At 44.7% G+C, this 27,897-nt stretch overlaps 1 protein-coding gene across 2 annotated transcripts; it reads right to left on the bottom strand.

Moving 5' to 3' along the window:
• Positions 1–1,715: 1,715 nt before the first annotated feature.
• On the bottom strand, positions 1,716–27,897 carry ACOT9 (acyl-CoA thioesterase 9). 2 transcript variants are annotated; one of them, XM_082718263.1, is made up of 16 exons: positions 27,268–27,897; positions 24,063–24,160; positions 22,298–22,324; positions 21,624–21,669; positions 19,044–19,214; positions 18,744–18,781; positions 14,634–14,717; positions 14,120–14,223; positions 7,947–8,020; positions 4,372–4,439; positions 3,757–3,868; positions 3,498–3,588; positions 3,241–3,326; positions 2,744–2,831; positions 2,444–2,594; positions 1,716–2,022 (listed from the first exon to the last, which is right to left on the bottom strand). In XM_082718263.1, exons 1-16 carry the CDS (start codon positions 27,285–27,287, stop codon positions 1,934–1,936), a joined length of 1,347 nt encoding a protein of 448 aa, XP_082574389.1. In that variant the 5' UTR covers positions 27,288–27,897; the 3' UTR covers positions 1,716–1,933. The 2 variants fall into 2 exon arrangements, with proteins under 2 accessions (XP_082574389.1, XP_082574390.1); XM_082718264.1 differs by lacking the exon at positions 22,298–22,324.

Genomic DNA, 27,897 nt, shown 5'->3' with positions numbered 1-27,897 from the left:
CCCAAAGATACAGATGTAGTGAAAAGAAGGGCCATCTGTACCCCAATGTTCATAGCAGCAATGTCCACAATAGCCAAACTATGGAAATAGCCAAGATGCCCTTCAACAAATGGATCAAGATGTGGTCCATATACACAATGCAATGTTACTCAGCCATCAGAATGGATGAATACCCAACTTTTACATCAACATGGATGGGACTGGAGGAGATTATGCTGAGTGAAATAAGTCAAGTAGAGAGAGTCAATTATCATATGGTTTCACTTATTTGTGGAGCATAAGGAATAGCATGGAGGACATTAGGAGAAGGAAGGGAAAAAGGAAGGAGGTGAAATCAGAGGGGGAGACAAACCATGAGAGACTGTGGGAAACAAACTGAGGGTTTAGAGGGGGAGGTGGGAAATGGGTGAGCCTGGTGACGGGTATTAAGGAGGACACAGATCGCATGGAGCACTGGGGGGTATACACGAACAGTACATCATGGAACAGTAAATCAAAAACTAATGATGTACTGTATGGTGACTAACAATAAAAAAAATGTGAACCTTTTTAAAGATTTATTTTTTTAGAGAGAGAGAGAGAGAGAGAGCAGAAGCAGAGGGAGAGAGAGAATCTCCAGCAGACTCCCCACTGAGCACAGAGCTCTGCACAGGGCTTAATCTTATGAATCGGAGATCATAACCTGAGTTGAAATGAAGAATTGAGATCCTCAACCGAGCCCTCCATGCACCCCAATATTAATTTTTTTAAAAGAAAGCACTTGAGCTAATTCTGTGACAGAACCAAGTTCGTGATCGCTGATCCCCAACCCACACTGAGGACTGCTTCCTTCTTAGGAGCACTTGCTCAGGGAGGACTCTTCTGTGCGGCCTGGGTTTTGTCTCTTCCGGACTCAGCTAACCTCCTGTTCCATCCAGGAAGACACTATCTTGGCTAGACTCATGGGAATACCTCCCTTTGGGTTCCTAGGTGACACTGTGATACTGGACACGGACTTCCTTGCTAGATTCCCAGGAAGCAGTAGATTGTTCTGGTTAAGAATGCTCACCACCTGGCTCTTACTAGCTGTGGGGCCGTGAGCAATTTACTTAACGTCTCTGTGCTTCAGTTTCCCAAGTGGACTGAACTGATGGGGTTCCAGAACCTACCTCTAGCATTGGTGGGAAAATAAATGAGCAAATACATGTCAAGTGCTTCAGACAGTGCCGTAGCACAGGGGCAAGCGTTCGGTAAGCATCTGCAGCTGTTATTATTACTGTTCTGTTTTTGAATCAGATACATCCTGGCCAGCCCCTGGCCGAGTGTGCTGAAGAGCTGCCTGGCAAACAGAAGAATGAACGTGTGGGTTCTGTGTGTCGTCATGTGCGTCCTCTCTGAACACCTCTTCTTGGTACGGCTTTAGATCTAAAGCTTCCCACAGATCCTTCCAAATGCCTTACCTTTTGTTGGATCCCTTCACCAACTTTTCTTCTGCCCTCTGCTAACAACAAAAGTTGGGAAGCAGAGGGAGGCAAAACACAGAGGAATCCTGTCGGGTTGACAGGATTTAGACAACACAGGGCAACTGCAAGGCCAGGCTTAAGGAATGCCCTCCAAATACCTTGGCAGGAAAGAGCACATACGGATATTTTGTGATACGTGTAAGAAAGGAATTTTTCCAACCGCGTATAAAGGCATTCTGCCCTAATTTCTTTACCACACAGGAGGCAACATGGTAGGGTCATGATTTAAACTGTCTGGAGAGTATTTATTGTTTAATAACTCCTCCTCCCTCTGCCCCACCCAGCTACCCTCTCGTGTACTTTCTGATCATCCTAAAGGCTGAATCCATTCTTCTCTCTGGAGGAGGAGAATAAACGCAGAAACACGTCATCAGGCCTCCGTCGGGCACTATGTCCGTGTGGAGAGTCGCTCTTCAACAAGTACAGTTTTCCTAGGGCTCCACAAGGTAGTTCTTCCTCAAGTTCACCGGTATGCTCATGGAATCAAAATGCCGCTTCCCATCTAAATACAACATGGACTCTGAAACATAGAAGAGAGAATCGTGAAGAAACCCGTAGAACCTTACAGAATTATTGAACAAACACGAGACTACTTGAGAACACGAGGCCAGCAACGAGCGTGCAAACGTGACACTGGGCACACCCTGTGGGGCCAGGGCCAGGGCCGTGCAAGGCTCCTGAGGGAGCGGGCCTCCACTCGCGCCCCTCTCCTTGGGCTCCACCAGTCTCTGACCACCACCAGCGCCGACCCCTCAGACAACGGCCAGCCCGGGCAGAGCAGTGACAGCCACCGGCAGGCAGCAGCCCCTCAAAAGCACGATCTTCTAAAAATATGTTCCTGAGCTAACAGGCAAAGGTACACGTCCCACACAATTTAAAAGAAGGAAAATGTCTTTGAAAGTTCTTCCATTCATTAGGGACAAGCAGACACCGCCACTCACCTCCGTATGTTCTGGGGAAAACCAAGGGCACTTCTTTTTCGGACATGAACGTGAAATGAAAGACATTGGTGGTCATATGCTCTTTACTCTCAAGAGAGGCCACTTCACTGTGTACTCGGACTTGAATGTACTTGTCCTGAGTAAAGCAAACCTAGGAGATGTAGACATGACAGTCACTCAAGTGCATTCGCGTGGCGGGGAAAGGCAGTCATAAGATAAACGGTGGCTTTAGAAAAACAAACTTTCTCTTCTAGGCCTAAACGATAAAAAATTGTTTTTTGCCTGTCATCGCACACCTACCTGCGAAGACAGAAACAGCAACGATCCAACATCCACGGGTTTTTGAAACATGATATCGTCCACTGCTACTACAAACGGTCGGGAGCCACTAACGGAAAAAGGCAGAACTGGGGTCAACCACAAAATCCACGTGATCTCTATTTCTCCCCTAACAAGGAGCTGAAGCAAAATTTCAATGATCAAAGAATAAACCTAGGGAAGGCGGAGATAATCCTACCAGTAAGCAATGGTAAGCGAGGGTCCTGAGACCAGACCACCCCTCTACCTCTTCCCTTCTGACTGCCATCACCTCTTCTCGGGTCTTGAATGTACTAAGTGACAAAGGCAGAGCAACAGCCTTTGAAAAAGTAACACCAAAGGTAGGTGGGATCACTGTAATGTGTATCTAATAACAGAGCACGTGCCCCAACACATCCAGACTGGGCCAAAATGTTTCAATTCAAGGGGGCAGTACACATTGCTTCTCAAAGGTTACAACCACCTTCCCCCCAACTCACCCAAAGTTACAGGCAGTAGCCCATCCAAGTTCATATGCTTTCCTCATAAGGAAACCACCAAAGATCCGATTGAAAATGTTGCGCTCCTATGAGACATAAAAAAAGGCTGAACATACACAAGCTCACAGCCACCCTCAAAGACAGAAGAAAGAACAATGCTGCGGAACGGAGGTCAGTTTAAAGGTGTGTCAGATTTTACGTGAGAACCACGAATGCGAGTTATCCTATTTAAAGGATTTTTCATTAACTTACAATACCTGCGGGTGGCAAACTTCCAAGCTCTTCAGTTTTGAATTCTCCATCCACACTGCGTTGGGGGGCAAAACTCGACTTTGAAAACTTACAGTCCTGTACAAACAAACGGAGATTTGGTAAACCCTCTTGAAAGGCCAGGGTTTTACTGATGAAAAGTACAATATATGCAAACAACTCCCAGCACGCCGAGGCAGGCCTAACTGTGGAGAGGGCCAAAGTTTAAATGCTTTCACAACCTGCAATCTCACCATGCTAACTTACTTTGGATCCAGCGTGTTAAGAAACATCTCGTGGATGGTAGTCCTCTCCTCAGCACTGGGAGCCATTTTCAGTAATGACTTGGCACTGAAGGCGACCCTTCTCCCCTTGTTCACTGGAACACAGGACAATAAGGAGCTACGATCAGGGTGGGGGTCACACTACAGCACTGGGGTTCCTGACCTGCGCTGCGCTGGACCCTACAAAGGGAACATTTCCAGATTTTGTAAAGCCCACGGGCAATTATACACATATCCCAGAGTAGGCTGCTGAGGCTACGTAAGCTTCCGGGAGGAAGCTGCACCGGCTCAGGTGGGGCCAATTAAAGACCAAATGGAAAGACCATCCTGGCCTAGACCCCTGCCCAGCAGTTATCTCACTGATCCATTTATTACAAAATGAGAAAGCAAATTCTTTCACTTAGTGAATATGGTCTAATTGATAAAACTGTTCTAACTGAGGACTCCAGTGGGGGAAAAAAATAAGGTATTTTTAATTTCAATAAATTCCTGGCATGAGAGAGACACGTGACCGCCATGAGGAGTCCATAACCTCCTCTGCAGTATAGTTAATGGGCTTTTTAAACTGTATCTTTACATTATAAACAAATTAATATACATTCTCCTTGTCTAAAGAGCTCTTCTTCCTCTGGGCTTTCAGGGATGAGTGGATTTACAAATGCCGGCCTAAAGAGAAGAAAAGAAAAGATTACAGTTTAAGAGGTGTCATAACCCAGTAAATATGGAAGGTGACCAATTACCCATTCATTTCAAGAAGTCTTTGCTGCTGGTCTTGGGTAATGCTGCCTGACTGCTTCCCTAATAACTCTGGAACAACTGAGGAGCTTTCCGGTCATGAACTAGTCTGTACACTAGAAAGTTCACATTTATAAAAAGGATACCACCTCTCCCTGAAAAATTTCACCTGATCGCAATAACAAGGAAACAGCCAAAAATAGGCTGTAGAACATTCTACAGGACACCTGGCCTGGACTCTTCAAAGAATGCCAGTGTCCTGGGGTGCCTGGGTGGCTCAGTGGGTTAAAGCCTCTGCCTTCAGCTCAGTTCATGATCCCAGGGTCCTGGGATCGGGCCCCACATTGGGCTCTCTGCTTGGCCGGAAGCCTGCTTCCCTTCCTCTCGCTCTGCCTGTCTCTCTGCCTACTTGTGATCTCTGTCTGTCAAATAAATAAAATTTTTAAAAAAAGAATGCCAATGTCCTTAATATCCGGTGGTGGGTATTAAGGAGGGCACGGATCACACAGAGCACTGCGCATTATACGCAAACAGTGAATCATGGAACACTACAGCAAAAACTAATGATGTGCTGTACGGTGACCAACATAATAAAAACCAAATAAAATTTAAAATGTCAACATCTTAAAAGACAGAAAATGGCAAGGGGGCTCTTTAAAAAAAAAACAAACAAACATGTTAACCACATGCAGTACATGATCCTTGATCAGATCCTGACTCAGGGGGAAGGGCTATAAAACTAGGGACAAGTGGCAAAGTCTGAATGTGGGTCGTACATTAGATAGCGCCACTATACTATTTCAATTTCTGGCTATAATAAAGGCATCGAGGTTATGTAGCAGAATGACCTTATTATCAGGAGGTACGGGCTAAAGCATCTACAGAAGTAGTCTCAAAACTTACTTTCAAGTGATTCAGGGAGAGAGTGTCCATGTGTGTACTCAGAGTGAGAGGGCCATAGAATAAGGCTGGTGGCAAAACGTTAATCGGTGACTTTAGCTGAAGCCCCATCGGTGCTCACTGCATTATCCTAGCTCTCTATAGGTGGCAAATTTCTCAAAATGGAAACAAAGATACTGAAATGGCAGCTCAGAAAATTCAAAAGCATCATCTGCAAGAGAGTTTAAATCCAGCCCTTTCCAGGGTTGGCAAGGAGGCCCAGGCCAGCGAGCAGCAGCAGGTCAGCCGGGCTGCTGGGAGGCGTGAAGAGCCGCGGGCTGCATTCTACGCTCACACCAGTCACCAGAGGACGGTTTGATCCTAACTGACGCTTCAAGTCAGCTCTCCATGCAGCAGGAAAGGTTTCTCGCTGCAGACTCCTTCAAGTTTCTAACACAAATCAGACTCCCCACAGGCCCCTAGACTGTCCTGTACCCACAGCAACCCCATTCCATTCCCTCCCACCCCAGCACCAGTGTTTCTCTGTTTCAACGTCTTGGGTATGACTCCTGTTAGGAACCAAAAATACACCTTAAGAGGAAGAAAGTATAAAGCCAAAGAAGTTAAAATCTGTAAAGTTCAATCTGACTTGGAATTGATGGTATAAACTCACAACATTGGGCATGTGTTTGTTGCTATTTAACACGCATCCTAGCTCTGTCCACTAAAAACGTGTAGAGACAATGACAAACAAGAAACAACATACAGTTCTTATGCCTGGATTCTGGTCTCTGAATACCAGTGCTCGCTGAGAGGAAACCCTGGCCTCCATGGAGAAATGGCTGATTCCAGGCCCGAGGCAGGAAATGTGTTAGATGAGCCCAAATATCCCACTGTACCAGAGAACAGGAAGACTAGAGGGGAAATATGAAAAGGGCTTTTCACAGAAGCAAGCTTAAAGGGGGTCCTACTGCACAAAGATGGTACACTCTGAGCCCCAGGAAGAACAAGGGCTGCAACTTACTGACGTCCATACCATTAAAATCCATGAATTCACAATGACGCTTTTTTAAAAAAGCCAAAAAGTAGACAAGCCATGTCATCACTAGCTAGTCAAGCAACCCATTACTTGGAAAATGTGTAAATAAAGGGCAAGAATGAAACATTAATCCTGACTTTCCTTTACAAATCAAACTGCCCTAGTTAACAAAGGAAGGTTCTTCTTTCCAGAACTCCAGGTAGTAAATATAGGAGGAAAGACAGGATTTACCTTAATGATTAAAGCAATGATCAGCAATGGACATTCAAAGCACTGAAAGAAGGGGCACCTGGATGGCTCAGTGGATTAAAGCATCTGCCTTTGGCTCAGGTCATGATCCCAGAGTCCTGGGATCGAGCCCCAAGTCAGGCTCTCTGCTTGGCAGGGAGCCTGCTTCCCCCCCTTCTCTCTGCCTGCCTCTCTGCCTACTTGTGATCTCTGTCTGTCAAATAAATAATAAATAAAATCTTTATTTTAAAAAGGCACTGAAAGAAGACAGGGAGCTAGCTATTCACACGGTGACAAAGTACACTCTGGGAATACCCTGTATCCCACTAGGACCTGCAGATTATTGCTGATCACAAGAGGATCAAGTGAGCCCTCCAATGAAAAGGTCAGTTCGGTCACCACTGATCCACCACACGCCAATCTCGGCATCGCTACGTGCAGGACAACCTGTACCTGACTTGATACGTGAGATTCATTACAATTTTGAGATACACAGATCTCATCACCTACAAGATGCTCTCATTAAATAAGCTGAACCTGAAACCGATCAAAACTTTAGATCTAACTTCAGTTTACAGAAAATACTAGTGATACAGAAATAAGTGGGGAAAAAAAAAACCACCATGAGGGAGCCACGAGACAAATCCAGAAAGCTGGACACTGTACAGAAGAACCCATCTGGCCTTTCAACAAGTTGATATGAAACACTCAGCGGGCAACGAGGACACATAACTGTTCTGGATTAAAAAGCCTTAAAAGATCGTACAATTCTGTGAATACACTAAGAGTCATTAAATGGTACCCTTTCAATAGGTGAATTGTATGGTATGTGAATTATATCTCGATAAAGCTATAATAAAAATAAAAGGCTTAATAGACATAAAAATCAAATATAGTGCCTGAACTTTGTTTGGATCCTGAGTCGAACAGATCATTAAAAAGATATCTGGGGAAAACTGAATATGCATTGACCATGAGAATATATTACAAACTTACTATTATTTTTGTTAGGCACTCTAATGGTAATATATTTTTCTTAGGAAAATACCCTCATCTCTAAAGTGATCCCTACACAAAAGTATTCAGAGTGAAAGGTCATTATGTCTAAGATTTGCTTTAAAATATAACCAAATAATATAATTTGGAAAAACAGATGAAGCAAATATGGCAAAAAATGTTTAAAAATTCTAAGTCTAGTTGATGGGTATATGGAAATTCATTATAGTCTTCTCTCTAGTTTTAGGTCTCCTTGAAATTTTCAAAACAAAGAATTAGGAAAAAAGAGAAATTACCCTTTATTTTCAGAATCACGAGCCACCATTACAAATGTTGCATCCAGAACAGGACAAAAGTCATTGCCATGTAACTAAAGAACAATGGAAAGAAAATACAGATGTAAGAAATGCATTTACTGGGAAGACCTGCTGCAATTCTAACAGCTAGCTCGCATGCTTTGAAAAGGCTGCAATTAGAAAAAAGCACGTTCATTAACCACCATTTGCTGAGCTGCCAGGCACAGAACTAAGCTCTGGGTGAAAGGCAGCAAGACCAAGGAGCCTGTGGTTGTGAGAGAGGAGAAAGACTTCCTAACATTCAAACGGGATCCATGCAAGAAGGGCTGGGATGACCATGACCCACAGGCTCTGGAACCACACGTGACTGAGACTCAAGGGCAAGGGTCACAGAGGGACCAGCCCCATCAGCATCATGGGACTGTCCGGCAGCACGCAGGATTCTGCGTTCTTCGCGCCCGCCCGTCCTCACGAAGGCACACAGAGCCACGTGAAGGGCCCTCTGCTCCCACAGATGTCAGTGTTTTCAGTTGCCAATTACCAGCCCGTTTGGTTTTCCTTAGCTGAGCCCAGGGGCTCCCAAGAAAGGGTGAGGATCAGTGACAATTCTGTGGATGAAGTGAGACATGTACAATGCACAAGGCTTTGAGGCTTTAAGGCATTTCTTAGCCTCTAGGGGTCTGTACTTGCAGGAAGGTTATGCCGTGAAGTCCCATCATCAGCTGGGGGTGTGCCAGGCTCGCTCGTCAATACACCTCACCCCTCATCCTCCTCCCTGTGCCCGTTCAGGCCCCATCACCCTCCCCCTCGACCTTCTTCCCGCATCTGCTCTAAGCCTGCGGGCACTACATATAAAGCCTTCCACAACACAGCCCAGATTCCTTTCTGGCTGTCCACCAAACACCCCCCTCACACCTGCACCTTTTGCCCTAGCCACCGCTGACAACTTGGGAGGTCCTGGAACGTACTGTGCTAGTGAACCTGTCCTGTCCATGCCCGTGCCTGATGCCTTCGTCACAGCCGCCCTCCTCAGGACACTCCTCCCCAGCCCTGCCCCATCCCTCCTCCCCAGGCAGAGGTCACCATTCCCTCCTTGGTTTGCTAGGAGAATGGAAACGAAATCCTCCCCTGAAAGTGGTTCTCAACACAACAGATGGGTACCACCCCTGCTGGGAGCGTCTGGATATGTGTCGGGAGTGGTTTTTGGTTGTCACATGACTTGAGGGACATCACTAATGGGGCAGGGGTAACCAAGGAGCTAAACACCTCACAACGCAGGGGACTGTCCTGCATAACTTCCTACGTGCAATCCCAAGAGCGTCCCTGTGGAGAAACACTGTACGACGCTTCAGTACTACAGAGCCTCCCCGATTCACAGTGAGATTATAAGCCAACAAACCCACCCTAAGGCGCAAATGTCATTAAGTCGAATACACATGACCTACAGAACGTCACAGCCTAGCCTAGCCTACTCGAAGAGTGCTCAAGAACACTGACATTCGCCTACATCTGCGCAGAATCATCCAACACAAAGCTATTTTATAACAAAGCACTGACTACCTCAGGTCATTTATTGTATACTGTCCTGAAAGGAAACACGGAATGGCTGCCCAGGGACAGTCGCGTTGCAAGTGTACGAGTCATCTCTTCTCACCATCACGTGGCTGCGGAGGAGCAGCAGCTCCCAGTGGCTGCCACGTTGCCTATCACTCGCCCAGGAGGAGATCAAAATTCAAACTTCAAAGTACAGTTTCTACTGAACACTGTTTCACGCCATCATAAAGCTGAAAAATCAGACCATCCTAAGTTGGGGGCCGTGTATCACGGTCATTTACATATGTGGCGGAGTCCCTCGCAGCAGGCACACCCTGAGGACCAAGACCATTTTCGCTCACGTCTGCATCTCTAGCACCGAGCACAAGCACCGGCAGAGAGCAGATAATTGCTGATGTATGCATCAGGGCAGAAAATGATTGAGTATTACTACACTGTAAACTCTCACCGCCGCATGCCTAGCACAGAAGAGGCCCTCCAGAAGCCATGGCTAAGGGAACAACACATGAATGGATGTCAGGAGGTGAGCTAGCCAACTCACGCCCAGATGCTGTTCTGAAGACATGTATAGCCTAGCAGAGGAGAAACAGATGTGTTCATATGCAGCTCGGTGGAGAAGAGGCGCCAGGAGAAAGGCTCAGAGCAGGGGTGGTGAGGAAGGAGGCATGAGGACGGGACAGGGGCTGCGAGCTGGAAGGATGAGGGAAGCATCCGGGCATGAGGGGGTCTGGGAGCACAGGCGGAATGCGGATCTGTGGAGCCAGAGCACGAGGACGTCAGGCCAAGAAGAAAACATAAGCAATGATACTCATCCAACCCACAGTTCAAAGTACGTGTTACCAGAAGGAACACCTGCTAGGGCCAAACATCGAGAATGCAAAAACGAACAACGCTCTACTCTTAGGAGGTTCAAAATGTCCCGCAGCAAGCTCTAGGAAGGTATATAAATGCGAAGTTGCTGCAAGTACGGTTGTGGAGCTAGTTGATGGAGCGCCTTGGATCCTAACTAGTCCGAAGAGTTTAGATTGTAATGCACAGAGAACGGTCACAGAAGGTTTTTGAGAAGGAAAGCGAGGTGATTTGAGGTCGGCTCTGGAAGGTCTAACTGGTCCCTCAACAGAGGGACCACAGACTGCAGCAGGGAGGCTCACTGACCAGGCCCCTCCCTGGGCTTCATTCAAGGCCTCGCTGCCTCTTGTGGGACAAGAACGAAGTCTGGTGAGCTGTTCTGGGTGATGAATTTGTAAGACTTGCCACAAGGCTGTGGAGGCGAAGGCGAGAATCGAGGAGGACCAGGGCTGCAGAAGAAACTGAGGTGCTCAGTTTCTAACACGCTGGATTTGAGGCAGCAGGAGCACACGCAGGGGCAGAGATGTAACAGGCGCTCGGAAGATAGGTCTGAAGGTCAATCCCAGAAAAGACTTGGGACCACCTCCACAGGAGCGATAACAAATTAACATTACTGCCAACATGGCATTAGTGCTCACTGTGTGACAGGCAATTCTACCAAGTAATTAAGACAGTTGGGTTGTTTTTTTATTCATACTTACCAAACAATATAACACGGTACTGTTTCCATGCTACACTTGAGAAAACAGAAGCTCAGAGAAGGTACGTAATCTACCCACAGTCTCATGGCTAATAAGCAGCAGAGCTGGGATTTGAACCTACAGGTACCCAAACCAAAGGCAAAGCACCTACCACCAAGTTTCCTCTCTGGAACGGAAGGATCACTCAGCTCTTGAGTTATTAGCCAAAATGGCCAATGAGAAACACAAACTTAAAACAGAAGTTTGTACTTGTCTGGGGCGCCTGGGTGGCTCAGTTGGTTAAGCAGCTGCCTTCGGCTCAGGTCATGATCCCAGCGTCCTGGGATCGAGTCCCACATCGGGCTCCTTGCTCAGCAGGGAGCCTGCTTCTCCTTCTGCCTCTGCCTGCCGTTCTGTCTGCCTGTGCTCGCTCTCTTCCCCTCTCTCTCTCTGATAAATAAAATTAAAAAACAAAAACAGAAGTTTGTACTTGTCTGGGGCGCCTGGGTGGCTCAGTGGGTTAAGCCGCTGCCTTCGGCTCAGGTCATGATCTCAGGGTCCTGGGATCAAGCCCCACAGTCCTGGGATCAAGCCCCACATCGGGCTCTCTCCTCAGCAGAGAGCCTGCTTCCCTTCCTCTCTCTCTGCCTGCCTTTCTGCCTACTTGTGATCTCTGTCTCTCAAATAAATTTTTAAAAAAGTTTGTACTTGTCTGACATTAATTTTCACTGGCTCTGTCCTCGCAATAACTCCTGCTTCTCTTTTCAACCTATTTGGCCAAGATTCAAATTACCAAGAATCCTCCAAAAAGCAGATTGGACAGCAGGAATCGGAGCAGGAATCAACCATGAAAGTGGCTCAGTCATATAAGTGTCCAACTCTTGGTTTCAGCTCAGGTCATGATCTCAGGGTCCTGGGATCAAGCCCCATGTCGGGCTCTGTGCTCAGTGTGGAGTCTGTTAAGATTCTCTGCCCCATAAATAAATAAATCTTTAAAAAAATAAACCACACTCTCTGCTCACCAGGGAGCCTGCTTCCCCTTCTCTTTCTGCCTGCCTCTGCCTGTCTGTGATCTCTCTCTGTCAAATAAATAAATAAAATCTTAAAAAAAACCAGTGTGGACAAATCATAGCTATATCCCCTATGATCTGCATTTTGTTCTAAAAAATGTTACTGTCAGTTATAGCAACATAGGAGTTAAAGAATCCAACTGCTTATATATAGCATCAAATAAAAAACTAAACTATTCTGATAAAACTTTAATTACTGCAGAGCAAGTTTCAGACTTTTCTGAAAGGTGAAATGCTTTGTCATTCCAGAATAGAAAAAATGTATCTGAATAATGGGCCTACTGAATACCTTGGCATAACTGAAGAAGCCATTCTTTTTGCCCCTTATTATTTCTTTTTGAGTAAAGTTGACACACACATTACATTAGCTTCAGGTGTACAACACAGTGATTGAACAAGTTTATCCATTATGCTATGCTCACCATTCGTACTCTGAATTATCTGCTTTCTGTGCTACTATCCTCTTTGAGGAACCTTTTCTGGTCAAATGACTTTACTTCTTTATAATAGCTACTCTGAATTCTGCTCATTAGAGGAGCTGTTCCTAACTGCTGTATTGGTCTAAGTGACTGTTACGGGTTGAACAGTGTTCTGGAAAAAGATATGAAGCCCTACACCTCAGTACCTGTGAACATGACTTTACTTGGATGTAGGATGAGGTCATACTAGAGTAGAGTGGGGTCTTACTCCAACATTACTGATGTTCTCGTAAGAAGAGGGGCACCTGGCTGGCTCATTCGGTAGAGCATGTGACTCTCAATCTCGGGGTTGTAAGTTCGAGCCCCACGCTGGGCACAGAGATTACTTAATTAAAAAAAAAAAGAAGAGACATAGAGACACAAGAGGGAAAGAGTATATGGCAATGGAGGCAGAGATTGAAGTGTCAGAGCTGCAAGCCAAGGAACGCCAAGCACTGCCAGCAAACCACCAGAAGCAAGGAAGGATTCTCCCCCTACAAATGTAGAAGGGATCATGGTCCTGCTGAGGCCTTGATTTTGGACTTCTAGCTGCCAAGTGGTGAGACAATTTGTTTGAAGCCACCTACTTCGTGGTACTTTGTTACCGCAGCCCTAGGAAACTAACAGAGTGACCACTACCATTCATGCTTAATGGAACTCAGACTCGTGTGATTTCTCTGGGGTAAATAGCTATATGTGAGTACCTGGGTGGCGCAGTCCGTTGAGCATCGAACTCTTGGTTTTGGCTTGACTCAAGACCTCGGGGTCATGGGATCGAGCCCCATGTGGGGCTCAGCACTCAGTGTGGAGGCTCTTTGGGATTCTCGCTGCCTCTCCCTCTGCCCCTCCAGCTTGTGCCCACGCGCGCTCTCTCTCCCATGAATAAATAAATCTTTGGGGCGCCTGGGTGGCTCAGTGGGTTAAGCCGCTGCCTTCGGCTCAGGTCATGATCTCAGGGTCCTGGGATCGAGTCCCGCATCGGGCTCTCTGCTTGGCAGGGAGCCTGCTTCCTCCTCTTTCTCTCTGCCTGCCTCTCTGACTACTTGTAATCTCTCTCTGTCAAATAAATAAATAAAATCTTTAAAAAAAATAGCTATATGTGACTTAAAAGTAATACACACTGAACATAAACACTAAATAATATGTCAGTCTTTACACAGGAGGAGGACGGTTAATAACCCACCATTTACTGGGTGCCTGGGTGGCTCAGTCAGTTGACCGTCCGACTCTAGATTTCGGCTCAGGTCATGATCTCAGGGTCCTGGGATGGAGCCCCCGGTCGGGCTCCGGACTCAGCAGGGAGCCTGCTTGAGAGTCTCTCTCCCCCTCTGCCCCTCCCCACATTCGCTTTCTCTTTCTCTCTCACTCTCTCTAAAAATAAATAAGTAAATCTAAAAAAAAAAAATAACCCACCATCTGCATGACATGAACTTTCAATTATTTTTTTCTAGAAGTGGTGAGCTGTATACCTGTCCATTCACAGAGAGGTAAATACGCTTTTCTTTCACTAGGCCTGGCCGGTGGTGTTGGAACAAGCAGGCAAACTTTAGATGAATACACACCTGGAACATCTGCATCTTCACTTCCATGGATGTCTTCCCAACCCAGCTAACATGGCCACTGAACTTAATGTCCTGCTCTGGGCTTAAGCTCATCTTACACATATCTACAAAACAGAAAATCAATCTGAGTTCAAACCATACCCCAAATTTTCTCTATTACAACTGGAAAATTTCACTTGGAATTCTGGCAAATTCTACCACATTTCCTTTTTCCTTTTTTTTTTTTAGTCTTCAAAACCAAAATAACTTTTTTGACATACAAAAGAAATTCATGTATCTTTTGGAATACTGCAGACAATGCAAAAAATATAAAAAATAAAATGGAATCATGCAAAACCCTTCCACTCAAAGAATATTATAATAAATATGTATCTTGGAATACAGCATTCTAGACATTTTCCTTTATATATATACATAAAAATGCACCCATAAAAGGAAAATATTTCCCTTAATTTCAATAACCTCTTGTAATTACTGAGAATTCAAATTATGCTCAGAAAATAATATCGCTTACCAATCTTATCCACCAGGGCTGTAACTATTGACAAAGGAGACATCTTAGCTTCATGAATTCTGGTGTGCATGTAGCAAATAAGAACTATTAGAGAAGAGAACAAAATAAAGGAAAAATAAAATTATTTCTCAACATTTACAACTGATGCCCTGAAATTATCTTGTTTTGAAGACCCAACCCCCTATATCCCACTAGTGGTCTTATCGGAGGACCAAAGACTTTTCATACATTGAAGAGATTTGGGGATTTTCTATCTAACTGCCCACTCAATTTTAGATTTGGTGAAGAAACCAAAGCCCAAAGCCCAAGCCTACCAGGTGTCCTGTTACCGCTGCACAGACGCGGTGCCTCAAGAGAAAGACCCCAGCACATGAGTCTGACAGCGTCAAACTCTTCAGAAAAGAGAAACAAATCACAAGGACTCAGCTATCTATTTTCCCTCTGATTCTTTCCAATTACTTCACTTAAGTTTTCCCTCCTTCCCCATAACACCCTTGACTCCTACACTGCCCTGTGGCTGTGTACTTTCCATGTTTCAATAAGCTTAGCGTGACTCTATGCGTCTTATAAATGACAACTCACTTAAAGTTGCATTATACTTCTGTGTTTGGTGGCCTCATTGCTTCCCCATGATTCATTCAAACTTGGATCAGTTACCCTCAGGGCCCAGGGTCTGCATCCTATAAATATTAGTTAAGTGAGAATAAATCCTTCCATCCATGCGCCTGCTAAAGGATGCACTGGGGGAACGAGAGGATAAGGCAGGAAAGGCCATTTAAAAGCCTCTGTGGTGCTCATAAAATAAATCGTGTGTGGCTGACCTATGGCAGTACCAATGGAAATGAAAAGATCCTAGAGTTAAGAAGAAGGTACACTTGGCAAGATTGTAATAACCCCAGGTCTTTAGCTCGCCTGAGTGAATATGGTACACCATGCACTGAAAAAGAGAATACAAGAAGAGTAGAATGGACTATTTTCAACATGTTAAATTTGAGAAGCCTATGGCATATCCACATGGAGATGTCCAGGAGGACAAATGGGTCTAGAACTCAGAAAAGCAAGGCAAGAAACGCAGCTTCCTAAGGATTCCACATACTGAGAACAAGTAAAGCACTGGCAGTAAATGCGATCATTTATAGTGAGCGTACAGATAAGCAAGAAAGCGCAGAAGACAAAACCCTGGGCATAACCAACATTGAAAAGGTTACTAGTGAAAGAGGAACCCACAAAAGAGACTGGGAGAGAACAGCCAGAGAGGCAGGACGAAATGTCCCCAAAGCCCAAGGATGAGTTTGGCAATATTAGGAACCACAAAGGGATCAGGTAAGCCTTGGGCACCCATTAGATCATGAAATAAGGGGGCCAGTGGAGGGCTTGGCAAGAGCAGTTCAATGGCAAGGACGAGCAGAAGCCAAAACATGTGAGACTGCGAAGTAAACAGAAGTCAAAACATAAAGGAAATAAGAGCAAATGACTTTTTCTAACACGTTCCAGAAAGTTAGCTCTGAAGTGGGGGAGAAAGTTCGACAGTGTTGTAAGGGAAGGTGGCTTTACATAGTCTTCCTTGTAGGATGGAAGAACCTTGAACATGTTTATGAGCTGAAGGAAATGTGAACTTGAGAAAAGGCTTGAGATACGATAAAGCATAGGTGATAAGGCAAATTGCTGGAAGAACTAGAAAGAACAGAATCAAGTCAACAGGTGAAAGGAAGGAACATCAACAGGAGCCAGGGAGCCCGATGTGGAGCTCGATCCCAGGACCCCAGGATCATGACCTGAGCCAAACGCAGACACTTAACTGACTGAGCCACCCAGGTGCCCCTGACCAGGTTTATTTAATCTGAAGGGACAAGCAGCTGGGTGTTAAGCCTAACAATGGACTTAATGTCTATATTGTAGAAGTCATTAGAGTCTTTCTTTAAATCCTTTCCCAACAGTTCAGTCCAAAAGTCATTATTAAGAGCAAGTAAGGTAGCCCAGAGTAGGATGCTGAAGCCCAAATGGGGTCAGGAGGACATAAAGAAGGAGGCAACAAGAGCAGTGGCCCGGCATGTTGCAGGCTGCGCACAATGAGGACGGTGACCCTGCAGAAGGGGACCTAGGACGAATCCCAGTGAGATGAAGGGAGCATCCATGATGGGTCCGTGAGGGGATGGGGTGGCAGAGGGATGAAATTAGATTCATGCAGCTGACACTGATCAAATAAGTAAATGGATTTAGAAAAATGGAGCCAGCTGGAAATGGAATTACAAATACAAAAAGGGAAGAAATCAATGAACCTGTGGTGCTGAACCAGAATTGGAACTGTCAGCATGAGCCCATCATTTTCATAGATGGATAAACAGACAGAGAGAAAAGCATAGATGTAAATGTATGTGCATGTGCATAGATTCCCCACCTCATCGACTGAAAGGGCATAGGAGCAGTGACACCCCAGCAGCGAGGACCACTCCCAGCACTGTTATCTTGGTTTCTAATTACCATTCTCCATCAAGAAGAACCAGAGCTCCTTGGAGCTTTGGCTGATTCTGGGACGAAGTCAGGGAAAATACAAATAAGCCTAGAATGTCTTCCTATGCCAGAAAGTGAGGACATGCTCAAAGAATGACAGGGACACATCAAAAAAAAAAAAAAGAAGAAGAAGAAGAAAAAAAGAAAGAAAGAAAGGAAAACACAAAAACACAGGCCAGTGTGAAAGGACTGGGACAGTCCCAGCCCAATCTGAGCACCACAAGAGATGAAAGTGACCTATCATAATCCACTCAATAAAATAGGAATCCTTGAGTCCATATAGAGTTTAAAATAATAAATTGGAGGTCTGATGAGAAATGGACTGTTTATAAGGTCTTAACTTACCTGCCTACCAGGTATGTATTCATTACAAAGGAGTAAAGAGTAACTTTACAGTGAAGAAGTCTGGCTGAATAAAATTCCATCAGAAATGATGAGTACCCACCCTTTGCATCAGTGTGGACGGGACTGGAGGAGATTATGCTAAGTGAAGTAAGTCAAGCAGAGAAAGAGAATTATCCTATGGTTTCATTCGGAGGACCATAGGGGAAGGGAGGGAAATCCAAAGGGGGAGAAATCAGAGAGAGATGAACCATGAGAGCCTATGGACACCGAGAAACAATGTGGGGGTTTCATGGGGGAGGGGTAACCAGGTGATGAGTATTCAGGAGGGCATGTGCTGTGATGAGCACTGGGTGTTATACTTAACTAACGAATCACTGAACACTGCCTCAAGGACTAACTATGTACTATACGGTGGCTAGCTGAACATAATTAAAAAAAGAAGAAGAAGAAGAAGCCTGGCAGACACCACCTTCAACAAGGAATCAGAGTTAACATCCCAGTGATGGGACAAATGAGAATATTGCACCAGTTGATGAGCTGCAGTAAGAACACACCATCGTTTCTGTGATGTTCCTGCCAAAGATGCAGGTCTCAAATCTAATCTTGGAAAGCACCAAATAAACTGAAATTGAGAGAAATTCCACAAAAGAATTTTTGCCTATCGCCTTCAAAAGTATCAAGGTTTTTGAGATCAGAGAAACACTGAGGAGCTGTTCTTGACACAACAACTAAATGCAACATGTGATTCAGAACGAGATCCTTTCTACTACAAAGGACCACTAGGTGAAAGGTGAATGGGGTCCGAGGATTACAGAATCTCAAGGAGCAGGGTTAATTTCCAGATTTTGATGGCTGTATTGTGGTTATGAAGGAGAACATCCTTGTTTGTAAGAAAGACTAATGAAAACCACGGGGGGTGATGGGTGAAGTCATTATCTTACATGACTCAGAAAAGAACAATTCTTTGTACTGTGCTAGCAACTTTCCCATAAATTTCCCATTACTTTTTGAAAAGTAATTAGAAAGAAGAATTAATGAGATTACAACTGTTAAACAGGAATCTACATTTTCAGGAAAAAAGTTATGACAATTCAGAGGTAACAGAGACTCTTCTTTTACTCCCCTTTTAGAATATCCTCATCTGTGCAAGTTAAAGAATTAAAAAGTCCCCTTCAGCCAAAGGATTCAATGTGTATCTATAGAATTACTGAAATAGTAAATATCTATTTAGAAATACTAAAATAATACCAGTACCTCCTAAGCTGTCAAGGTCCTCAAGAATCCTGCCAAATCTGTGAAATAAAGACAACTGCGATTAAAGGAAAATCGTGATGATCATCCCTTAAAAAGGAAGAACAGTTTGGAGAGATGAAAGGTTCTCAAATTGATTGTGGTGATGGCTGCCTGACTCTCCGAATACCCTAAAAACCACAAAACTGCTCACTTTACATAACTGAATAGTATGATATGGGAATTACATCTCAAAGTCACAGTGATTAAAGGAAATAAAATAAAAACAAATAAATGACAGCAATAAAAAGAGCACTGTGTTACCTTATGGTGTTTTGAACAGTCAAATATTTCTCTCGTAATTCAGGCTGACTACCCAAAGGCAAGAGAACCTCAATATAACTGTCTCTCATTCTCCTGGGCGGCAGTCCTTTCTGTGACTCGGCCAAAAAACTCTGAAGTAATTTTCTTTCCTCCATTGCTTTCACATGGTCTCTGAGAAGAAAGGATGCAAACTTCATGAAACACAGAGGCAGGGCTAGCCCACATGCCAGTGACATGCAAGCACACCAGACACTATCAAAGGAGGAAAACAAAGGTCTGGACCTACCTCGTCTGCTCTTCCTTCCCTCCCTCCCCACCTGACACGTGGTGGAATTAAAAATTTTCTGTTAAAATACCTTGGGCTTGTAGATTAAAAAAAAAACCACTTATAAGTGATAGAGATACACCCAAACCAACCATATATTCTCTTCATCAAAAAGGGTATTCAAAAAACAGAACATCTCACACTGAATTTAAAATGCAGCGATGGGGGACGCCAGGGTGGCTCAGTTGGTTGAGCCACTGACTTCGGCTCGGGTCATGATCCCAGGGTCCTGGGATCGAGTCCCGCATCGGGCTCCTTGCTCAGTGGGGAGCCTGCTTCTCTCTCTGCCTCTGCCTGCTTGAGTTCTCTCTCTCTCTCTGACAAATAAATAAATAAAATCTTTTATTTAAAAAAAATGCAGCGATGGACACAAACATGTGTATGGGCTAAAGAACACAGTGGCCATTGAACACCATATTCCCATTCCTCATCTTGACGATTCTTACATTCTCTGTGCCCCAGTTCGCTCGCTCGCTCGCTCGCTCTCTCTCTCTCTGCCTTCAATTTCAGAAGAGACAGAGGAAGAAAAATGGAGCATATCCAAAAGAAGTACAGAAGGCAGAGCAAAAGGTAAAGAGGAAGAGAACGTGAAAAGGAGACGGAAAGGGAAGAAAAAGAAGAGATAATTGAAGTGGGACAGGAGAGAGAGACAAGGGGATAGGAACCGAAAATGTTGACAATATCATTAGTTCAGATGTCTTTCTAAGTTTCACTTACAAGATATTATTGCCAGAAACTGTTAGCTTACCAAAAATAGAGGGGGTAAAGGAACAAGTTAAACAGCATCAGGTAAATCCTAAATACGGAACATTCTACAGGACAAATGGCTTGACCTCTTTAAAGTGAAGCTCACAGAAAAAAAAAAAAAGGAGGGAGGGTAATTGTCTACTATTTCAGATTAGGGGAGACCAAAGAGCCATAACCACTAAAGGCAATATACAATCCTTTATTGGATCTTGGTATTTTTTTAAAAGCTTTAAAAGATATTTGAGGAATTACTATACATTACTATAAATTTACATCTGTAAGAGAATATCCTGTTTGTTCAAGTTACATAATTGCTGATTTTGTTACACAAGAGTATTTATTTATTGGAGATACACGCTGAAGTGTCATACTATCATGATACCTATAATTTACTTAGAAATAGTTCAGCCAGGGGTGCCTACGTGGCTCAGCGGTTAAGCATCTCCCTTTGGCTCAGGTCATGATCCTGGGGTCTTGGTATCGAGCCCCACATCAGGCTCCCCGCTCGGTAGGAAGCCAGCTTCTCCCTCTCCCACTCCCCCCACTTGTGTTCCCTTTCTCTGCATATCTGCATCTCTCTCTGTCAAAGAAATAAATAAAATCTTTAAAAAAAAAGAAATAGTGGAAAACCCTAAGTATCCAATCAAGATGGTAGGGACATAGGTATTCATTTTTTCTACTTTTCAGTAATTTGAAAATTTTCATATAAACAGTTAAAAAGAAGTCCTTAGGGCGCCTGGGTGGCTCAGTGGGTTAAAGCCTCTGCCTTCAGCTGAGGTCATGATCTCAGGATGCTGGGATCGGGTCCCACATCGGGCTCTCTGCTCAGCGGGAGCCTGCTTCCTCCTCTCTCTCTCTCTGCCTGCCTCTCCGCCTACTTGTGATCTCTGCCTGTCAAATAAAGAAATAAAATATTAAAAAAAAAGAAGTCCTTAGATAATTTCTACACCAACAATAGATTATTTTATGTCTAGTGACTGCTTTTTCTTTTTGTCTCATTTAGTCTCAAAATTTGGTACGCCAAAAAGGATATTATCTTATTTCACGGTGGGGAAGTACTCAGAGACCGGGTTAACTATGAACTGCAATAAAAAGTCAGGATGCGTGAAAGAGAAAAACCAAGAAACTTGGGTTTAAGTCCCAAACCCTAATACTTAATCCTTCAGTCTCTCTGAGTTTCAGTTTCATCATCGGTAAAAAGGATAGGAATATATGCCATAAGCATGTCACAGGTTTTGCTGAGAACCAGTGAGGTAAAATACCGGAAAACACTGTGAAAAAGGCAGAGTGAGTATAAATCACGATATTTTATGACAACAGTACATCAAATGATGAGTATGTTGGAATGTTGGTCTTCTCCCCCCAAGTAAAAAAAAAAAAAAAACCTCTCAACCCATTTCCAAACACGGGACCCCTTCCATCCCTACAATGAGACCACCAGCTGGGCCTAAATACAGCCTTGCCTTGCCTATAGGGATAGAGAATGAATGACCACAAAGCGTGCTTACCTCCAGTTTGTGGATGCTCCTACGATCTCCCGCAACTTATCACGAACTAAAATAAAAATAAAGAGGTCACTCCAAGAAACAAAGAAAAATTGCAACTGGATTATGGCAATGAGTTCAAGAACTATGAAAAGCAGTTAATTAAAAAAAAAAAGAAAAGAAAAGCAGTTCATGTGCTCAAAAGCTTTAAAGAATGATTAATTTCCATTTAATGCCACAACAAACAGCTCAGGAAAGGGATCAAGCCTCTGCTTTCTAAAAACCTGAAACAACTATTGTCTCCTTAGAGCAAAAAAGAATGCTCTGGTGCCAATCACTGGGATTTATTTACACAAACAAAAAAAGGTAACTCTAATCGTTCATCAGGTGGGGCAGTATCACAGTCAGTAGGAGCCCCTTTATGATGGAGATATTATGACCAAAATTGTCACCTCCTTTTAGGCAGTAATAGATCAGACTGCTTAGTGCAGGGACTAACACTGATAGCCAAGTCTCATTCTGATTTTTTATACTATCCTAAGTGTTAGAGAAGTTTAAGCCACAAAAATGAAGCAAAGACATAGATCAAGGAAAAGCAAAGAAAGCAATTTAATTTTAGTTAATGCTCAAAAGAGTGAATTAATGCCAAAAAGAATTAAGCACTTAAAAAAAAAGTTGATACGAATTACCACACACACCGTGATTCACATGTATAGGTGAACATGCTATATGGATAAAGGGAAAATAAATTAGATAAGCAGTGGAAATTAAAGACTAAAAAATAAATCTATTTACATGCATTTATATAGGATTCATAAAATATATATTTTAGTTACAGGAAATTAACTATAGCAATCCTTGGTCCTTCAATAACTAACTGATCAAAACAAAATAAGGTTAGATAAACATGTACTTTAATGAAAAATAGTTGATTTTTCTGTCAAACAGTTGTTATATGCCATAAATTTGGTAAAACTCTAATTACAACTAAATCATCAGGGTGCCTGGGTGCCTCAGTCGGTTAAGTGTCTGACTCTTGGTTTTGGCTCAGGTCATGATCTCAAGAGTTGTGAGATCGAACCCCACACAGGGCTCTGAGCTCAACCTGGAGTCTGCTTGGGACTTTCTCTCCCTCTCACTCAGTCCCTCCCCCTATGTTCTTGCGCTTTCGCTCTAAAATAAAAGAAATAAATAAAACCTTTAAAAAAACAACTAAATCATAGAGAACTGCAAAATATACAGGCATACCCCCATGTTATCGCATTTCACTTTATTGTCCCTTACAAATAGGATGTTTTTGACAAACTGAAATGTTGTGGCAACCCTGCATCAGTGCCATTTTTCCAACGGCATTTGGTCACTTCATGTCTCTGTGTCACATTTGGCAATTCTTGCAATATTTCAAACTTTTTCATAATGATTATATTTGTTATGCGGATCTGTGACCAGTGAGCTTTGATGGTACTATTTTAATTGCTTTGATATGTACACTGTTTTTTAGACATAGCACTATCGCTAACAGACTACAGTGTAGTCTCTACAGTATCGTTAACAGACTACAGTATAGGGTAAGCGTAACTTCTAAATGCACTGGGAAACCAACAAATTGATTTGACTCACTTTGTTGTGATCTTCACTTTATTGTGCTGGTCTGGAACTGAGCCTGCAATATCTCTGAGGTATGCCTGTAACCACTAGGAGACTGGAGGGGAGTGGAGGGTCAGAGGGAGAAGCAGACTCCCCACCAAGCAGGAAGCCCGATGCGGGACTCCATCGCGGGACTCCATCCCAGGACTCCAGGATCATGACCAGAGCCAAAGGCAGTTGCCCAACCAACTGAGCCACCCAGGCGCCCCAACCAAGCAAGGATTAATAGCCTCTCTAACAAAACTATAGATTAGGAGCATTTAGTTGCTACAAATGAAGAGCCCATGACTTACTTATACAACAGGTGTCTTTTGTCCATGTTTTCCCCTTTAGTACTGATACAAGGAAGGTGGAAATCATTTACTGAAAGAGCTCCATCTCCCAGGCTCCCAGGAACAAAAGCTCCAAAATTCTGAATGTGGTTTCTACTGAAAACTATACTGATCATTTTATAAATGAGAAGTTTATGAAAGGTCTATCTTTAAGGTGGCACCTGGTGGCTCAGTTGGTTAAGCCACTGCCTTCATGACTCAGGTCATGATCCCAGATATCCTGGGATCGAGTCCCATATCAGGTTTCCCCTGCTCTGCAGGGAGCCTGCTTCTCCTTCTCCTTCTGCCTGCCACTCCCCCTGTTTGTGCTCACTCTCTCTCTCTCTCCGTGTGTGTCAAATAAATAAATAAAATCTTTTTTAAAAAATCTACTTTTAGTATGTCTCATTTGTCCTAAACTACCTATCTATATGGCTCCCAAGTAAGACAGATTTGTTGTTTTTTTTTAACCACGTGGGCCTAAAAGGTAAACACCCATGCTTACCTTCATGCATATGGATAACTCCTTTTTTCTCTGGATTCTGGGATCCTTGAGTCAATCTTCTGCCAGGAATAAGCAGCCCCTTGTTCAAGGAACAGAACCTACAAAACAAGATAAAACACACTGGACTAGGTTCCCCAGCTTCTAGGCAACCCCAAAAACCAGCCCCTCCTCCCAGAACACTTGACCATCCCATATCCTTAGTATATACTTTCCTGTAAGGGTCTGTACTTATTTCTCCAGTGTATGTATATTTCCATATGATGCTATTCTATAAATCATCTCTCCAACTGGAGTAAACATTTCATGAGAACAGAGAACAATTAGCTAACAATCTATAAAATAAATAAAAGATACCAGCCAGGTTTAATGGATCTACTCTTGCTTTTTTATTAACTTCAGAAGCCCAGAATCAATTTGGTAAACAGTTAAGTAAATTAATTATGAACGTTTATTATTAAACATGAACGTTTATTTTGTTCTTTATTCTCACACCATAAGCTAAAGCCAAATGTAAGTTAATCAATTTGAAAACAGAATTAGGGGCACCTGGGTGGCTCAGTGGGTTAAGGCCTCTCTCTGCCTTCAGCTCCGGTCATGATCCCAGGGTCCTGGGATCGAGCCCCCCATCAGGCTCTGTGCTCAGCAGGGAGCCTGCTTCCCCCTTTCTCTGTCTGCCTCTCTGCCTACTTGTGATCTCTGTCAAATAAATAAATAAAATCTTTAAAAAAAGAGAGAAGAAAACAGAATTAGCCCTCTCCAGACTCAAAGAGAATATTTATTGGACTGGGGCAGAAATCTCCTAGTCTCCAAACAAAATAAAAACTATTGCCCAAATGTGCCTAGCCTAGTCTGCCAAAATAAGTTAAGTTGGTTTCAGTTCACTGTTTACGTGTTGACTCCTAATCGCTCACTATCACATCAGGGATAACACACATATAATATCAGAGATTAACAAAACAATCTCCTGAATGCACAGTTGAAGAAAGCAAGGCAGTGGAGAGGTCCAGAACCCCCAATACTGTTACTCATTCTAGTTCAAATTATTAGTAAATTCTTACTACCACATGCCAGGACAAGCAAGGACTAACACCCCACCACCCCCAAAAAAGTTTTTTCATCTGTAAAATGGGGTGGTTACAGTGCTTTATCCTATAGGACTGTCATAAGGAAAAAGAAGTTCACATACACACATGCGCGCATGAATGCATCTGCAGGAAGCTATATTTTTCACAATCTCGGGCTACTTCTCTTTTACATATGCAGCACTGAGGTGGAGGGAGCGTAAGAATAGTTTCATCACTACCCAACACCTCAGTATCTCAGGGATATTGGTTTATCCCCTAATTAGCTCTCTGGAGTTTTACAGTGACATTCCTAAGTAGGCCTTTAGAAGAAACTGTCAAGAGCCTTTGAGACATTCAGGCCTGAGGACTCTGTGATTGAACTTTTCCAATGAAAGAAGATCAAGGAGGCCAATCTCTTCACGTCTTGCCTAGGAAGTCACCGAAGTCACCTACGGTGTGAGCAGAAGTGTCTTAGCTCTGTTCTGGGTCCCAAGCTTAGGGTAGGTGTCCAGGAAGTTTTCAGTACATTAACAGGCAATGCCACCACATACCCTGCACTCTGCGGAAATGCCTCAATTTAGAACCTGAACAAAGGTGACTCTTTGTTGAGTCTGGGGGGAGAAAAGAAGCTACAAAGACTGCCCACTTGTCAAATAACCTAATCATCTCAAACAGTCAGTACTCGTTGATGAACTCTTGCACTCACTGAACACTAACAGAGTACCTGCTTAAGCTTCAACAGAACTCACAAGAAAGGAACGCAGGTTTATGGGAGTTCAGGGCAAAGAAAGAGACCTCCAAGGCGGAGAGAAGATCAAACAAGGATTCCTTGGGGAAAGGCACATGGCAAGACCATGTAGCTTTTTTTTTTTTAATGAACACTGATTGATTGATTGATTGATTGATTGACAGAGAGAGCACCGCATGCAAAAGCAGGAGGAGCGGGAAAAGAAGAACCAGACCCCCCACTAAAAAGGGAGCTGGATGTGGGGCTTGATCCCAGGACCTCGAGATCACACCTGAGCCGAAGGCAGGCAGTTAAGTGAGCCACCCAGATGCCCCAAAACTATGTAGCTTTGTGGAAGGCCCCTCCCATCATGTCCAATGTAACCTGAAGTTAACTGTGGCCCTTCCTGTAATGTAACACTGTCTAAACAATGTTAACAAAGCTTTTATTTTTTAAGTTCTATGAAAGAGAGGGAGAGAACCTTTTTCAACCAATAGCAAGATCCATCAGGACAGTGAGTGAGTGAGTGAGAGAGAGAGAGAGAGAGAGAGAAATATCCACAATCCCTAAGAGAAATGATGGAGTTCAGGGTCAGCGCAAGTGTGGGCCACACTGAGTTGGTGGCACCTGTAGTGGGATGATTTCAAATGCTGTAACAGGGTAAGGCCCCTGGGGACCTTGCTAGGCACAAAGAATCTGGGGACAGCTGGAGTGCTCGGGTGCAAGGAGCTGGGGGAGAGCCAGACTTGTGCGAGAGTCTAAGCCCCTAGGCATTAAGTGGTCAAGCTGGCATGTGACACATACAAAAAGGCATCCTCCTTGTCCAAGTAGCCTAATCAAGTCCCCCACCTCGCGTCCTTGCTGCTCATTAGGTAAAATTTAGATGAGCACCAAAGGACCTAGGCACACAGTCCTAGTGAGCTCTAGAGGTACCCCGCAATCTCTGCACATATTAATCTCTGCGCACTTTACCCAGAGTCCAAGTGGTCAAGCACTTAACCCGAAAATGCTCTCCAAAGGAGGGCAAGGAGTTGGAAAGTTAATGTGGAAACCTAAATGCGAGCTTTCCGGCAAGGGGCTAACTCCAAACCACACCCCTGATGAACACAGAGAAAGGAATTTCAAGGAACACCCAACTTCCTCCCTTAAAGTGCCGCTTCGCTTTTAATACCAAACTGCTCCAGAAGCCTTTAAGGTGGGGGTCGCAGCGCCCCACCGTAAGCCAGACGGCAGCGGTCCGGGCGCGGTGGTGGAAGCCAGGGGCCCCTTCCCACCCAGGGCCCCCTTTCTGCCCCCAAACCAGCGCCTGAGTCCCTGCAGCTGGCAGCCGGTTCCCTCCGCCCAGGCCCGCTAGCAGCCCGGAGCGCGAGCGTGAGCGACCCCAGGACGGCGACACGCCGGCCCCGTTACTTACCGCAGCGCCGCCCGCCTCATCGCGCTCTGCGACCGCGTGCACCACCGGAGACCCGGGCCACGCGAGCCGGTCGGCGGGGGAAAGTTGAGGGACTAGAGAGCGCGAGCGCGGGCCCCGCCGTCGCTCCCCACGACCGCACCCTCACGGAGCAGCCGCCCGGGGGCGGAGCCTCGCTGCTCCGGGGTGGGGGCTCGCGGCGGCCCGGGGGTGGTGCGCGGCGCCTGCAGCCTCTGTCATTGGCGGGAAGCCGGAGTCGGTCGCGGGGGAGCTTCCCACTCAGTCGGCGGCGCCGGGCGTGTGGCCGCCCGGAGGACAGACCGATCCCCGCCATTATCGATGAAAGGCACCGCGCAGCACGGACAGTGTGACGTGGAGGCCAGGGGTCGTCGGAGCTTGTCTCCGTTGTGGCACCGCGCCCTACGCCGCGCCATCTTGACCCCCACGCCTCGACTCCCGAGCTGTGGTTCTTGCCCTTAGCGGCGCGCCGGAATCTTCTGGGCAGCTTTCCAGAACCCTGCTGCCTGAGCCCCACCCTCTGGGGATTCCTCTACAGCTAGGAGTCGGCTCTGGTCTTCAGGACGCCTAAAGGCACCCCGAGGTGATGCTTACGTAAGCGAAGTTAGAAACCAC

This window comes from Mustela nivalis (genome assembly GCF_964662115.1).
Source record: "Mustela nivalis genome assembly, chromosome: X".
Classification (NCBI taxonomy): Eukaryota; Metazoa; Chordata; class Mammalia; order Carnivora; family Mustelidae; genus Mustela; species Mustela nivalis.
This window is presented reverse-complemented; position numbering and strand designations above follow the sequence as displayed.